At 39.4% G+C, this 16,162-nt stretch overlaps 1 protein-coding gene across 2 annotated transcripts in view; it reads left to right on the plus strand.

The window, feature by feature from the left end:
* Window positions 1-15,871, plus strand: part of VPS8 (VPS8 subunit of CORVET complex) — a 457,588-nt gene extending 441,717 nt beyond the window's left edge. For both annotated transcript variants that reach the window (XM_068245033.1, XM_068245032.1), the window contains exons 46-47: window positions 6,957-7,037; window positions 15,527-15,871. In XM_068245033.1, the coding sequence (XP_068101134.1) occupies window positions 6,957-7,037; window positions 15,527-15,676 (231 nt within the window). In that variant the 3' untranslated portion in view covers window positions 15,677-15,871. The remainder of the gene's footprint in view (window positions 1-6,956; window positions 7,038-15,526) is intronic.
* The last annotated feature ends 291 nt before the right edge of the window (window positions 15,872-16,162 follow it).

Genomic DNA, 16,162 nt, shown 5'->3' on the forward strand with positions numbered 1-16,162 from the left:
AACATGAAGTAGTTGTGGGCCAGGAGGTACTCGACGGCCATGAGAATAAACGTGCGGAGATCCTGCGAATAATCCGAATACCTGGAGAGGTGAAAGTCGAGAGCCTTTAGCGCCAATCCATGTGGAATACATGAATAGAGAGACTTGACGTCTACCGTAACCCACAAATATCCAGCCCTCCACCTCATATGCCCCATACTCGCCAATAAATGCTTTGTGTCTTTGACATATCCCGGAAGGCGCCTTACCAGGGGCTGCAACAAAGAATCTATCCAAGACCCCAGGCGCTCCCCCAGAGAGCCAATGCCAGCCACAATGGGTCTGCCCTCTGGGGGAGAGCCCGGTTTATGAATCTTGGGCAGGGAGATGCAGGCCTCTCCCCGGTTTTGATGAATGGTGTTGACTTCTCTAGTAGACGGGCCCCTACACTCGGGCAAATTCTGTCACCCAGCCTTTTCAGTTCAGATCTGACTCGTGAGACTTGGCTGTCGTTGGTGGGGTCATATAAGTGTGGTGTCCCAACGTGCAGATATTGTCATGCTCATCACAAGTCGAAAGTTGCCATCTCCATGTCTAATGGCCGCCACTATAGCATCAAGCAGTTCATTAATTGTGGCACAAAATTTGTGGTGTACTTGGTTGAGTGCACCCTGTGTTCATTACAATATGTGGGGTGCTCCACAAGGCCATTAAGACAGAGGGTGGCTGAACATTATTTAGGGGCGGGTTGGGCCACCACAAACATCTCTAATGTGGCCAAGCACTTTAGGGACCAACATGATGGGGTGATGAGGGGTTTTCGTTTTCAGGGGATTGAGCGGGTGTTACCATCTAAGAGAGGAGGCGACCTCTATAAGCAATTACTGAAAAGAGAGGCTATGTGGATACATCGCCTGGGTTCCAGAGCCCCTCGGGGCCTTAACGCTAGATGGGACCTGGCGTTCATCACATGATTCCTTTCTTCCACCCCCCCCCCTCCCCCCTTTTCTTTTCTTTTCTTTTCTTTTTCTTTTCTTTTCCCTGCTTTCCCCCCCCCCCCCCCACTTTTTTCTCCCTTCTTTTTCCTTCCCTTCCTCCTTATCCTTTTTTCTTTTCTTCTCCCCCCCCCTTCTTTCACCCGTTTCCCCCCCCCCCCTTTCCTGATTTCCTGCCCCCACATACCATGGCTCTATGTGACATAGCATGTCGCTAAATCTATACATTTTTGATGTTCGCTGCTCTTTGAGAAAGAAAATATATTTTAATATGTTTTAATTTTCTGTGTATGTGGTTTTATGCAATTTGTATGTACCTATTCAGAAGAAATATGCCTTGCACCTGGAAAACTATGGTTTTCTCCTCTGTCCCCTCCCCCCTTTTGGATGTGGTTCAGAGGATCAGGTGTTCAGACAATCCCCTATTTAAGGGGAGTTTACCATTAGTCAGTTAGCTATGATTAAGGGCCTGAATGGCTCGAAACATGTCAGCTCTCTGATGCTTGTCCTAATGTCTTGCTGATGTATATGTCCGAATAAAGCTTGGAACCTTGGACTGGTGCGGACCTTCCGTTTTTTCTGATTATCTACGTTGTTCTACAATGTTGAGCTGCTTTTTGTTCTAAAATGTGCTGACTGTAATGTTGTCATTTTTATTTGTTCTATTTTTTTCTTTAAATTATAGAAAAAAAAAGTAAAAAAAAAGAAAACAGAACTGAGCTCCACCAAGTTGGTTGAATAGCTTAGAGAAGCTGTTACTCTTCCTGTACTGGAAAACAAGATGTGCAGACATCAGTTAGGCTTCTGCTAATAGTGAACTTGTCTATGGTCATATACTTACACAGAGTTTGCCCTAATTCTCTCATGTAAAGTCCTTTGGGACATTTTACACATGATCAGGTACGCCAGATTAGTTAAACCACAGGAAAAGGTGCCTTGTATTTTGTAAACTTGGTATTAATATCCTCTACGTGTAATATGTGTGTAGATCTCACCTCTTCTCTGTCATCAAGATGTTTTGGTCTATTCAGATGAATCATAATAATCAGCTGTTTGTAGATTGGGTGTCAGTGCATATTCCAGGAGGGGGGAGGTTCATGGAATATCTCTCTGTCTGTCATCCTTATGTTAAAAAGACTGCAATTGTTTTGCAATCTTTCTTAAGATTTCCAGATGTGGGTTGCAAGTAATAATCAGTGGGACATGGCCCTCCTACTAGTTGTTCTTATGTTTCCCAAGTTCAGTCCTAGGGTTGCAACTGGGCTATGCAGTTACAGACACTGCAGGATTACTCAATATTTTTATTTTGAGAGTACAGCCCAGATCCTTAAGCAAGCAACATTAGGGACAGATGAACAGAATTCTAAATCCTACTAAGTACTCATTAGATAATAGAGGCAGCACAGTGAGTGCTCTATCGTTTTTTTTAATAGCCACTTCACAACTTTGTCCGTGCAAATGATAGCTGTGTTTACCTCCTTGGTGGTTATCACGAGTCAGGCTCTGGGTGGAAAAAACAATCCAGGTAACCCCAAGCGTGACTTGTGATAGCCGCCGGCAGGTCTGTGCTGTGCATAGCGCGCAGCGGGTGTTCTCACTCACCTCCCGGGGGATCCAGCTATTCTCTTTCCTGTCCTCCGAGTTCTGCATCCCTCAGGTGAGATTGCCGTTTGTTGTCATGATAGGGTCTAAAAGCATGTAAAAAAGGGGGGGGGGGATTAAGCCCCTAAAATCCGGAAAGAATAAGACTGCCAGGGGGGTTAAGCAGTAGGTAGTCAAGTGTTTTATAAAGCCTATGGATTGGATATATCTATTTTTATGATATTTGGGGCCTTTTCTAGAGGTACCAGTGCTGAGAGGTTAATGGATGCTCATAAAGAAGGTGGAGTTTTGGTTTTCAGATGAGATCCTACAAGACTGCAGTGACTCCCAGTGGTACTGCAGTAGTGGAAGACCAATTACACATGAGGGAATCTCAGTCTAGCCTTTTGGGTAGATGATCCTTCCAGTATTTCAGTCATGTGTATTATGGCTTTTCTGACTGATCTTTTGTAACCAAGCAACTTTCTGCAGGTTTTCATCCTCGATACATTACATAGATGGGTTATTTTCAAATGAACATGATGCAGCATACAACTGATCAATACTGATTGGCCTGCAGGAGAATTTACTCCCACTCACCAGAAAATTCAATCAGTTGTATTGACTCATTCATTGATTGCAGTGAATACTAGCTTTTATGCTCTAGGCCTAAGTACAGCTACAGATGTCAATACATAGCATTTGGAAAACGTGACTTTAACCACTTTAGCCTTCAGGACGTAGCTCATACGTCCAAATATACATGCTGGACGTAGGAGCTAAGTCCATGAGAAAATGAAAAAAATGCACCTTTATTTCCAAATAAAATATTGGCGCTATACAATGTGATAGGGACATAATTTAAATGGTGTAATAACTGGGACAAATGGGCAAATAAAATACGTGGGTTTTAATTACAGTAGCATGTATTATTTTAAAGCTATAACGGCCGCAAACTGACAAATCATACATTTTTTCCATTTTTCTCTTAATATTCCCGTTAAAATGCATGTAGAATAAAATATTTCTTAGCAAAATGTACCACCCAAAGAAAGCCTGATTGGTGGCAGTAAAAACAAGATATAGATTATTTCATTGTGATAATTAGTGATAAAGTTATTGGTGAATGAATGGGAGGTGAAAATTGCTGTTATGCATAAGGTGAAAAACACTAAAGGCTGAAGTGGTTAAACATCATGTCTAGACATATTATTGATACTATTTATTGGCTTACTCGAAAAAATGAAAAGCACGTTTTTCTAAATCACTTTTATAATGGTATCATGCTCGAATAAGAAACCTTATGAGATTTGAAAGATTATTTTTCAGTCTTTTGAGTTGGCCAATAAATGCCACGGTCTTTACTCTAAAATTCTTAAAATAATACCTGGATAAAACTGATTAATATATTTTGGTGCCACGTGGCTTAAATAGCATTATACACTGTGGAAAGTGTCATGGGGATAGCTGCTTTAGAAGGTAATAGGCAAATTATCTTCAGCAACTTGTTCCTGGACATTGACATGTATCAACATGTGTTGTAGCTAACAGCTTTAGCAATTCTTTAGTAAGCTACAAATCACTTAATAAAACAGGGACATTTTAGATGCTACAAGTTTCTTCTGTGACATCTTCCTAATGCTGTGTATCTGTCTTGAGCAGTCCACAAAGCAGTAGACCTGCAAATGTACTTGGGAAGAAGCAAAATGGGAGTGTGAAATGTTACTATGACAACAGAGAAAATTATGTTTGTTGTTGAATAAGAGAAGAAGCTCAGGATGATAGTGGAAAATAGTTCAGAAGAAGTAATTACACGCTGAATTTTCATAGTGCTACGGAGGGGGCTCGTGGCTACAGATTATTACCAGGCAAATGATAAATGGAGAAGGAGCAAGTCACAAAGGTTTACTGAGGTTACAGCAATATGAATTTGAACACACAGCATTTTATCTTGTCTTTACAGCTTCTGTGTTTATTTCAAAATAAAATTAAAGTTATTCACTTATAGGATCGTATTTTACACAGAATTCTTTAAAATGTTGTTTCAAGCTCCTAAGCTCAAATAAAATTGTTGTGAATATGCACCGCAGTGACTAAATGCAAAATATAAATTCTTCATCATGGCTTTGCATGTGCAAGGTAGGCGCACAGATGTGCCCAATGCCACGTATGCAAGGCAAATTGCATGCTAAGCCTCCCACCAGTTTAGCTAGAAAAGCCCCTTCCAGATAGTACCCAGGGCTAGGCTGTTTCTTTTGAACAGCTCTGTGGTTGTGACCTGTGCTAGAATTAGTGTTCTTGCTAGATTTCTCGTTACTGACCATTAGGCCCCATTTACACTTAATCTCTTGGTAAGCACTTTTTTTCCCCTTCTCCATAGACATGCATTATGATAAATCTTTCAGTTAAAACACATACAGGGGTTGATTCACAAAACAGAGCTATTTCATAACGCGCGTACGGCATAACGCTGTGTGCGCTATCGACATAACGCTACAAGCTACTTTCTTATTGATAGAGGTCTTCACTGTGTGTTGCTTCCAGTATTTTATATTTCTTGAAGATGGACTGCAGGGATGTTTATCCTCTTTGAGCTTCTTTACTCAATTAACAGCTTGCTGTCAGCTCCTCCCCTACCTAAAGCCTTGGATTTATCTCTGTATTGCATGGCATTGATTAGTCTATAATAAAGGAAGATGCAGCAGCAAGCTGTTCATTGAGTGTCAAAGTTTTTACCTGCAGTGGCTATCTGGGGAGCAGCCGAGCGTTACTACTGGTGGCCTGATCGCACCCGGGGATGATCCACTACCCCATTTGTATCAAAGTTTGAAGAGGGCAGACTAGAAGAATCCTACAAGAAAGCAAAAGATATGCATAAGTAGCCATTAAATTAAATAGTAACCACACCATATATATATATATATATATATATATATATATATATATATATATATATATATATATATATATATATATATATATATATATATATATATATATATATATATATATATATATATTATTAATATTATTATTAATGACATGAAGACAGAAGACAACAAAGTTAAAATAGGATGAACACCAGGTGTTAATGTACCAGTGACATTAACACAATCAACTCCCTTGTGTCTACATGAGTCCAATAGAGTTTCATAGCTGTAGTAAAAAACATGAACATTTATGCTCAGTGTAAATGTAAATAGACAGAAAATAGGCTAGTATTTTGTAGTCACTCGAGTAGAAAAAATGTAAGAATCTGGAAATGTATGTACAACAAATATTGTACTGTTGCCATACATCCAAGTGAGTGTGCTTTGAATCCTGGCCCCTTCAGATGCTATCTACCAAATCCAGTTTCCCTGCTATTGTGCATAATTTTGCCCATACATGATGTGATCTTTACATTGATTGCTTTAATGATTCAGTCAATGAAATTGGGATTAATTACTTGCTCACAAATCAAATAATCTTACAGATTGTACTGTTTTTTTTAGATGGAAATGATTAATTAACAGTTTGCGGTTTTTGTTGTATTTTTGAATTGCATTGTATATGCCCTGCTTTGGCTGTGGCTTCGGTGACCAATGATAGGTCAGGTTACATCAAGAGGGATTTTATCGAACCATGGAGAACTATTATTATTATTATTCTGTATTTATAACGCCCCGACATCTTCCACAGCGCTTTACAAAGAATATAGTGTTATCACTAATTGTCCCTCAGAGATGCTCTCAATTGAATCTCTACCATAGTCATACAGTATGACCATTGAAGTCTAGAGCCAATTTAGAGGGAAGCCAATTAATATTATATATGTTTTTGGAATGTGGGAGGAAACCGGATTGCCTGGAGGAAACCCAAGTAAAAATGGGGAGAACATACAAACTCATTTCAGATGTTGCCCTGGCTGGGATTCAAACTGGGGACCCAGCATTGCAAGGGGAGAGTGCTATCCACCATGCCAACATGCTGCTAGTGATTGTTGTGCTACTTGTACTACAAGTTTATGCAGTGTAGTTAGATACTGTAAAGTTCTTGCAAGTGGAAGCTAACTCGAGTCATAAATGGACACTGCTCCTCTTTTATAAAAGTTGAAGGCATAACCACCGATCAAGTGTCAGTGGCCATTACATCCTTTGTAGGTTTGAAAATAACAGAAGCTCTGATCCCTTTGATCTACACCTGTACTTTTCTTTCCTCAATTTATATGTGAGAGGATTACAATTAAAACCTGTCAGCTTCTGCCTAAACAGCCAACAAAATACTAGGGAATGACATTCAGCCACGAGATGAGTGCTAATCAGTGGGAGATTTGTATGTTAACCTTAGCAGGTCCTTGCTTGTATACCAGTGCAGCAGCTGTTTTCAGCTAATATTATTATTATTATTTTTTTCTTTCAGTCAAGCTCTGATTCCGTCCTCGACCCACAACAGCTGCAGGCTTTCAGTGAGCTCTGTCGTCTTTACAAAGGAACCTCAAGGGTACAGTAACAAGAATCTTGTCTCTGCTCGAGAGCTTCTCTCAGTGTTCACAAGTGATATGACTGCAAGTGCAATAATGTGTTTCCGCATTTATTGTCAAGGCCTGTGTAAAAATGTTTTCTTCTCCAAGGTTATTTACAACTGTGTTTTATTTTTTTCAAAACGGGTATCTTAGTACTGCTGATTGTTAAAGAAACACACAACTATATAAAATATAGTACGCTGAGATGTAGCAAATTAATTTTTAGAAAGGTTTTTCAAGTAGACATTGTGAACTCCTTTTTCTGTTCCTAATCATCATTATTGATTTATAAAGAGCCAATATTCCTTGATCATTTCAGTTAGAGTAACTGATGGGCAGGTTACTAATTGCAGATGCATTTGTGTAAAGTGAGTTAACATAAATTTTGAAGTTGCCAGGTGACTTTCACTTTGCCATGAAAGAGATTTACATTCTGAATGTCAATTTCAGGTCAGTGTAGACCTTGTTTAGTCTCACTCAGTAGGGTTAACTGTCTGGGAACTAGTGTGCAGATGATTGGGGGGGATTTCCTAATGCGATAGTATGCAGTCACAACCTGCGATTGGAAATATTCCCAATTGTGAAGTGAACATTTAAAATTCACCAAAAATATGTCATTTTGGGGAGCCACCAAGTGATTTATATTCATCACTACTGAATCTTATGCTTGACGTGATGGCTGCAGTGATTTCCAGGTGGGGATGCTGCTCTGTTCTTTGTCATGGCAAATTTTACAAAACTTCCCTGAAACTTTTATTATATTAATATTTCCTATTTTATTATATTGTAGAAAAGTGTAATGCAGCCAGTAAGTTTGGGACTTCGCTCTGACCAGTACCACCCAACACAGCTTTTAACAATAGAAAACCGTACCTTTCAAATCTCCCATGTCTCAGTGTTAAAGGGGAACTGAAGTAGGAGGTATACGGAGGCTGCCATATTTATTTCCTTTTAATCAATACCAGTTGCCTGGCAGCCCTGCTGGTCTATTTCTCTGCAGTAGTGTCTGAATAACACCAGAAACAAGCATGCAGCTAGTCTTGTCAGATCTGACTTTAAAGAGACTCCGTAACAAAAATTGCATCCTGTTTTTTATCATCCTACAAGTTCCAAAAGCTATTCTAATGTGTTCTGGCTTACTGCAGCACTTTGTACTATCACAGTCTCTGTAATAAATCAACTTATCTATCTCTTGTCAGACTTGTCAGCCTGTGTCTGGAAGGCTGCCAAGTTCTTCAGTGTTGTGGTTCTGCTATGAACTTCGCCTTCCAGGCCCCTCTATGCACACTGCCTGTGTGTTATTTAGATTAGAGCAGCTTCTCTCTTCTCTCTTACCTTTTACAAGCTGGATAAATCGTCCTCTGAGCTGGCTTGGCTTTCACATAGTGAGGAATTACAGACAAGGGCAAAGCTGTTTGCAGGAAGAAAAGAGCAGCCTGAAACTTCAGTGCATGAGAGATGCAGGAGGAAAGAAACACACAAATGATCTCTTGAGATTCAAAAGGAAGGCTGTATACAGCCTGCTTGTGTATGGATGTATTTTCTATGTGTGGACATACTGTACATCAACCTACTTCCTGTTTTGGTGGCCATTTTGTTTGTTTATAAACAAACTTTTTAAAACGGTTTTTAACCACTTTTAATGCGGCGGGGAGAGGTGAAATTGTGACAGAGGGTAATAGGAGATGTCCCCTAACGCACTGGTATGTTTACTTTTGTGCGATTTTAACAATACAGATTCTCTTTAAAGTCTGAAACACCTGATCTGCTGCATGCTGGTTCAGGGGCTATGGCTAATAGTATTAGAGGCAGAGGATCAGCAGGGCTGACAGGCAACTGGTATTGATTAAAAGGAAATAATTATGGCAGCCTCCTTATACCTCTTACTTCAGTTCCCCTTTAAGGACAAGGGGCTCTACCCCACTTCAGTGTACCCTAAAAAAAGGTTGGCTGGAGGTATAGAGAGTTGGCTTAGGGTGCTGTTTGGTCAACCCCTTAAAAAGAGAACAAGCAAAGATGTACCTACACCTGGTAAAAGGTATCATTTATTACTCATTACCTATTGCCCATAAGACCATAACCATATTGACCATAGCGAAAAAGAAAAAATAATATACAAGGGCTGGGAAAAATATTTCAATGTTAAATGGCAGATGAAATTCAATGTTGAAAAATGTAAAGTCATGCATTTTGGTGGTACCAATGGTCTAGCACCATACAATATAAATGGGATACAGTTGGGGACATCAAACTTGGAGAAAGACTTAGGAGTACTCAGCGACAACAAGTTAAATAATCGTATTCAATGTCAAGCCGCTGCAGCTAAAGCTAATAAAAATTTGGGATGCATTGAAAGGGAAATAAAAACTCGAGATGCTAGCATAATATTGCCCCTGTTTAACTCTCTAGTAAGGCCACATCTGGAATATGGAATTCAGTTCTGGGCACCACATTACAGGAAAGATATTGCAGTTTTAAGCCCCATCTACACGATACGATTCTTTGTGTGATTCGATTACGATTCTATTTACGATCCAATTAAATCCGACATGTCCGAACGGGATTCAATTCAATTTGATTTGCCATTGTTTTGCAATGGCAAATCGAATTGAATTGAATCCTGATCGGACATGTCTTATTTAATCGGATCGTAAATAGAATCGTAATGGAACCGCACAAAGAATTGTATCGTGTAGATGAGGCTTTAGAGCAGGTGCAACAAAATTGATACGTGGGATGGAAGGTCTCACTTACCAAGAAAGGTTAGATAAACTGGGTTTATTTAGGCTAGAGAAAAGACGCCTTAGGCCTCAATTCACGGAGCATTATCAAACGTTTATCAAACACTTTATCAAACGTTTGATAATTTACCTCATGGGTAAAATCTCATTTTAAATTCACGGTGTTATATATTTATCAAATGTTTTACCGATAAAACGTTCAACAAGTATATAACACCTTAGTGAATTCAAAATGAGATTTTACCCATGAGGTAAATTATCAAACGTTTGATAAAGTGTTTGATAAACGTTTGATAATGCTCCGTGAATTGAGGCCTTAGAGGGGATCTAATTAACATGTATAAATACATCAGAGGGCAATATAAAAGCTTGGCGGATGAGCTTTTTGTCCCTAGGCCTTCTCAAAGAATTAGAGGACGTGATCGGCGCATGGAGGAAAAACGTTTTAGCCATTTATTTAGGAAAGAGTTCTTTACAGTAAGAGTGATTAAGATGTGGAATGCATTGCCACAGGAAGTAGTTATGGCAAATTCTATTCCTGTATTTAAAGGGGGCTTAGATGCTTTCCTTGCGTTGAAAGACATCCATGGCTACAATTACTAGGTAATGCCCAGTGATGTTGATTCAGGGATTTTATCTGATTGCCATCTGGAGCCGGGAAGGAATTTTTTCCCTTTTGGGGCTAATTGGACCTTGCCTTGTAAGGGTTTTTTGCTTTCCTCTGGATCAACAGGGATATGTGAAGGAGCAGGCTGGTGTTGTACTTTGGCGCAGTGCATGCGCAGTCCGCTCCGGTCCACGTGGCAGGGATTGACAGCGTCGCTCACGCAGGCGCAGTACAGGCCGACCTGGAGGTCGGCCTGACTTCATCGCCAGGGACCGGGAGGGAGCTGCGGCGAACTGCAGAGCTGCGACGAGGGACATGCTGGGAGCTTGGGGCTGGAGGAAGCCCCGGGTAAGTAGCACTTATTTTGATAATTTTAGCCTGATAACTCCTTTAAGAATCTTAGTGACAATATTTTTTTGTTTTTAACTGCAAGGATAGGGAGGTTAGACTTGAGAAGTGCATTTAAACTGAAAGGCCTCAATTTACTAAGCTTTATCAAACGTTTGATAATTTACCTCATGTGTAAAATCTAATTTTGAATTCATGAAGTTGTTATATATTTATTGAATGTTTTATCGATAAAACGTTTAATAAATCTATAACACCTTAGTGAATTCAAAATTAGATTTTACCCAGGAGGTAAATTATTAAACGTTTGATAAAGTGTTTGATAAAGCTTAGTGGATTGAAGCCAATCTAGTCGTCTGACAGTTTATAATATGGCATGCTTGACACTGCCATCCTGCAGTATGATACAAAATTGAGCATGTTAATTTCTATTAAGGGGTTAGTTTAGTCATAACTGATATCCAGCACTGGCAGGTGTGTCTGGGTTAAATTTTCTGCTGACTTCTTTAATTTCTTTCACTTCTAAGAACATGGGTCCTACCACCTCTTGGGGGCTTTTTTTTTTATTATTGCTTTTTTTTTTTTTTTTTGCTTTTATAATTACGGTTTCTTGTTTTATACTTTGTTGGAGGATGGAGAGTAGGGATGGTCAGTGAGATGCAAATAATTGTAAGTTGATACAGAATTATGAAAATTGTGTACGTAAATGTATACAGTTTGAAAGTTAACCAATCAAATTTCATCTTGGCAGGATTCGACTGATAAATTTTCAAGCTGCGTACAGTTGGAAGGTAGCTGATTGGCTATTACATAAAGTGAAATAAGGGTTAGTTTCCATAGCCAATCGGCTATTAGTAGCTGATCAGCTTCCAGTACTACCCTGTAGCAAATCATCTACTGTACTTTCGGTTGTTTAGTCTTTCCAGGGGATAGTGTAAGGAATGGGGAGGGGGCTTAGTGCTAGACAGTAGGCAGGGGGGTTGGTATTGGGCATTAGGAAGGGTGGTTAGTGTTAGGCGTTAGGAAGTAGGGTTAGTGTAAGGCACTGGGAGGGGGAATAGAGGCCGGGTAAGTCTGTAGTAAAATATTGGTAATGTATATTACAATCGCCTGCAATCGCCTGAAGAGGTCCCGCACCCTCTGCGGCGGTGGGGAGAGCGTGCATAGTAGTTAAAACTCACCTGTCTTAGCCGATGCTCACACCTTCCATCTCTTTCCTCTCCCAGCATCTGACGTATTGGTAACAGTGCCCCCTGTGATGACGTGACCGCATGTCACCACAGGGGGTGCTGTTACCAATACACAGATGCCGGGAGAGGAAGGAGATGGAAGCTGTGAGCATCAGCGGAAGACAGGCGAGTTTTAACTACTATGCCCGCTCTCCCCACCGCTGCAGCCACCTTCCTATCTAACCTTTAGTGCAGGGCACCTACCTATCTATACTGCGGGCACCTACCTAACTAATCTATACTGCTGGCACCCATAATCTATACTGCGAGGCACCTATCTATCTAATCTATACTGCAGGCACCTATCTAATCTATACTGCGGGACACCTACCTATTTAATCTATACTGCAGGCACATATCTAACCTGTACTGCAGGGCACCTACCTATCCAATCTATACTGCAGGCACCTATCTAATCTATACTGCAGGGTACCTACCTATCTAATCTGTACTGCAGGCGCCTATCTAATCTATACTGCAGGGCACCTATCTCATTTATACTGCGAGGTACCTACCTATCTAATCTATACTGCAGGCACCTATCTAATCTATACTGCAGGGTACCTACCTATCTAATCTATACTGCAGGGTACCTACCTATCTAATCTGTACTGCGGGGCACCTATCTCATTTATACTGCGAGGCACCTACCTATCTAATCTATACTGCAGGCACCTATCTAATCTATACTGCGGGGTACCTACCTAACTAATCTATACTGCAGGCACCTATCTAATCTATACTGCGGGCCACCTACCTATCTAATCTGTACTGCAGGGCACCTACCTATCTAATCTATACTGCAGGGCACCTACCTATCTAACCTATACTGCAGGCTCTTATCTAATCTATACTGTGGGGCACCTACCTATCTAATCTATACTGCAGGCACCTATCTAATCTATACTGCGGGGTACCTACCTAATTAATCTATACTGCAGGCACCTATAATCTATATTGCGGGGCACTTAGCTATTTAATCTGTACTGCAGGGCACCTACCTATCTAATCTATACTGCAGGGCACCTACCTATCTAACCTATACTGCAGGCACCTATCTAATCTATACTGCAGGGCACCTACCTAATCTACAGTATACTGCAGGCACCTATCTAAACTATACTGGAGGCACTTACCTATCTAACCTTTACTGCGGGCACCTACCTATCTAACCTATACTGGGGGAACCTACTTATCTAAACTATACTGCAGGCATCTACCTATCTAACCTATACAGTGTGTGTGTTTCCACAGTGTGTGTGTGTGTGTGTGTGTGTGTGTGTATATCCACAGCATATGTCTCTAGGCCCCGCATATGACACTCGCCCCCAGGCCCCGCGTACTCTAAGGCCACTTCTGATTACAAGGCACCTAAGCAAACAGACGGAGATTTAATATGTACTCCAGAAATAAAAAAAAAAAATTCCTGGTTGAATTTGGTGAACAAAATGCATTTTTTTTTCACTGAATCTATGTGACTATGTATGCAGGGCAATTAGCTCTCCAGTGTGGCTTCCTGTAACAGGAATATCCATTTTATGTTGATGGACAAATGCTCGAAGGATGTTAGAAGGAAAGCCATTTAACACACATTACGTTTACTTGCTTTATTATTTAATAGATGAGTGCCACAATATGCCTTCTATATTGATTAAAAAGATGTAAAACCACACTTAAGGACTTTAATATTCAGTCTGGATGTGTTTCGTTTAGTACATTTTCTTGTAAACAAAGATTAAGGAGTTGATTCACAAAACTTCTCTGATTAATTTTCTCTACTGGCATATTTTTCACCTTCTCTACAAATTACTTTTCATCACTTTCCAATGTGAAGAAAAAAAACACTCAGATAAGTTGTTTCTGGTGAACTTAGATGCCACATTACTGTCCTCACCTTATTTTTAGTATGTTTTTGCATGTTTGTACAAACAAAGGCAGCTGATATTGCAATTGACAGTTGGCCTTTAACCACTTGACCATTGCAGGGTTTTTTCCCGTTAAGCCCAATCTACACGGTACGATTCGATTACGATTCTATTTACGATCCGATTAAATCCAACATGTCCGATTGGGATTCAATTCAATTCCATTTGCCATTGCAAAACAATAAGTGATTGAATTGAATCTAATCGAATCCCGATCGGACATGTCGGATTTAATCGGATCGTAAATAGAATCGTAATTGAATCATACAAAGAAGCATATCGTGTAGATTGGGCTTTAGGACCAGAGCAATTTTAACCTGTCAACACTCCCAATAACTTAATCACAACGACATGATCTATATCTTGGTTTTTTTCGCCACCAATTAGGCTTTCTTTGGGAGGTACATTATGCTAAGAATTATTTTATTCTAAACACATTTTAATTGGAATAATAAAAAAAAATGGAAAAAATCAATTATTTCTCAGTTTTCAGCCATTATAGTGTTAAAATAAAATGTTCTACTGTGGATAATACCCACACATTTTATCACATTTTATTTGCCCATTTGTCCTGGTTATTGCAATGTTTAAAATTTTTCACGAGTACTATGTATGGTGCCAAAGTTTTAATTATTATTTATTATTAATTGTTAAGTTTTGCGTCCATCACTATTTATAAGCCCGCAAATTAAAAAATAACAGTAATATACCCCATTGACATAATTATTTTAAAAAAAAGTTCAGTCTCTAAGGCAACTTTTTGTTTATATATATATATATATATATATATATATATATATATATATATATATTTTACATACAATAAAAATATGTTTGGGTACTATGGGGGAGTGTGGGGGGAAAATAGTTAATTTTAGATGTAAGTGTAGGTATTTTTATTGAATAAAAAGTGTTGTGATGTAGATTTACTATTTGGCCACCGGATGTCCTCAGTCATTATTTATGATTTACATACGTAAGGACGTGAATCGGAAATAATGCGTAGCAGTGTAACAACCGGAAGATACAATGACGCAGGCATCTAATAGATGCCAGCGTTCATTGACTTGCGTTCCCATTCATTCATGTCTCCGCTAACCGGCGGTAACGGCAGCGCGGGTGGCTGCACGCCGGCGCCAGCTCCCATTGACTAATTTTCGTGGCCCTGGGACTTCAAATGAAGTTTCCCAGGATGTGATTATACTGCACCTGGTGCAGTAAGTAGTTAAAGTAGCTCCAAATGTATCCTCCACGTGGGCAAAATCCTTCTTCATTTTTGAAATTACAGACTTTCTAAATTGTTAGTTCCACTGGCGAAGTCTATTGGTAATAACTGGAGGTGATGTTACAGTTTATAAAGGCATCTATTCCATCTTAAATATACAGTGTTGGCTATCACAAATACAAATGTGCTGAATACCTTGTTAATGTGCACCTCATATATTTTTTCTAACACATTGCACTAAACACAAACACATGTTGTCAGCTGTTAAAGTTCAGTAGTTATGTATACCAAGATGTAAAACTGCTTTAGTTTGACAGAGATAATGAGCTGTGAATCATCGTAGATTATTAGTGATTCATTCACTGTGTATATTTCCTTTTACTGTTTTGCAGCTGGCGTTATTGACTGAGCTATGTCGTTCTCAGAGCCCTGAAAAATCCTCATCCTATCACCCTTCCTATGGGGGTGTTGCCTCAAGCAGCGTTTTTCAGAATGAAAACTTCCAGTTGCATCTAGCACCTCCTCCGATCATTAATGATTAATGCTGTGAATGACAATATCCTCATCTATACTTCATTAATGTTTAAAGGCCGTCCACTTCCAAAGAACTCACCCACCTTTGTCAGCGAAGGGTCAGACTACAGCAGGGCATTGCTGCTTGTTTGTATAATGACATTGTCAAATGACTTGTATGTTTGAAACAAACACTAATACACTCCAACTTTTCTCATGAACAATGTTCTGTGTTTATTTCCAATATTTATCTAGCCCTGATGTATTATATTCAGCTTTACAGAATCCATTTTTGTCAATCCTAGTTCTAGTGGAGCTTTAAAGTGCTAAAGTTTAGATGTGCTTCAATACAAATTCCAAAAGCATTGTTTATAAATACCTCTAAAATTATATTAGTAGTTTCAATTTTCGTTTTTTTTTTTTTTTACTTTTATTAACCAATGTGAGAGGTCACATACATTTTCAATTTCTGCCCCCAAAAAGTTAATGTATGTTACTTTCAGTTTAAAATGCAA

Source organism: Hyperolius riggenbachi, chromosome 7, assembly GCF_040937935.1.
Source record: "Hyperolius riggenbachi isolate aHypRig1 chromosome 7, aHypRig1.pri, whole genome shotgun sequence".
Lineage (NCBI taxonomy): Eukaryota > Metazoa > Chordata > Amphibia > Anura > Hyperoliidae > Hyperolius > Hyperolius riggenbachi.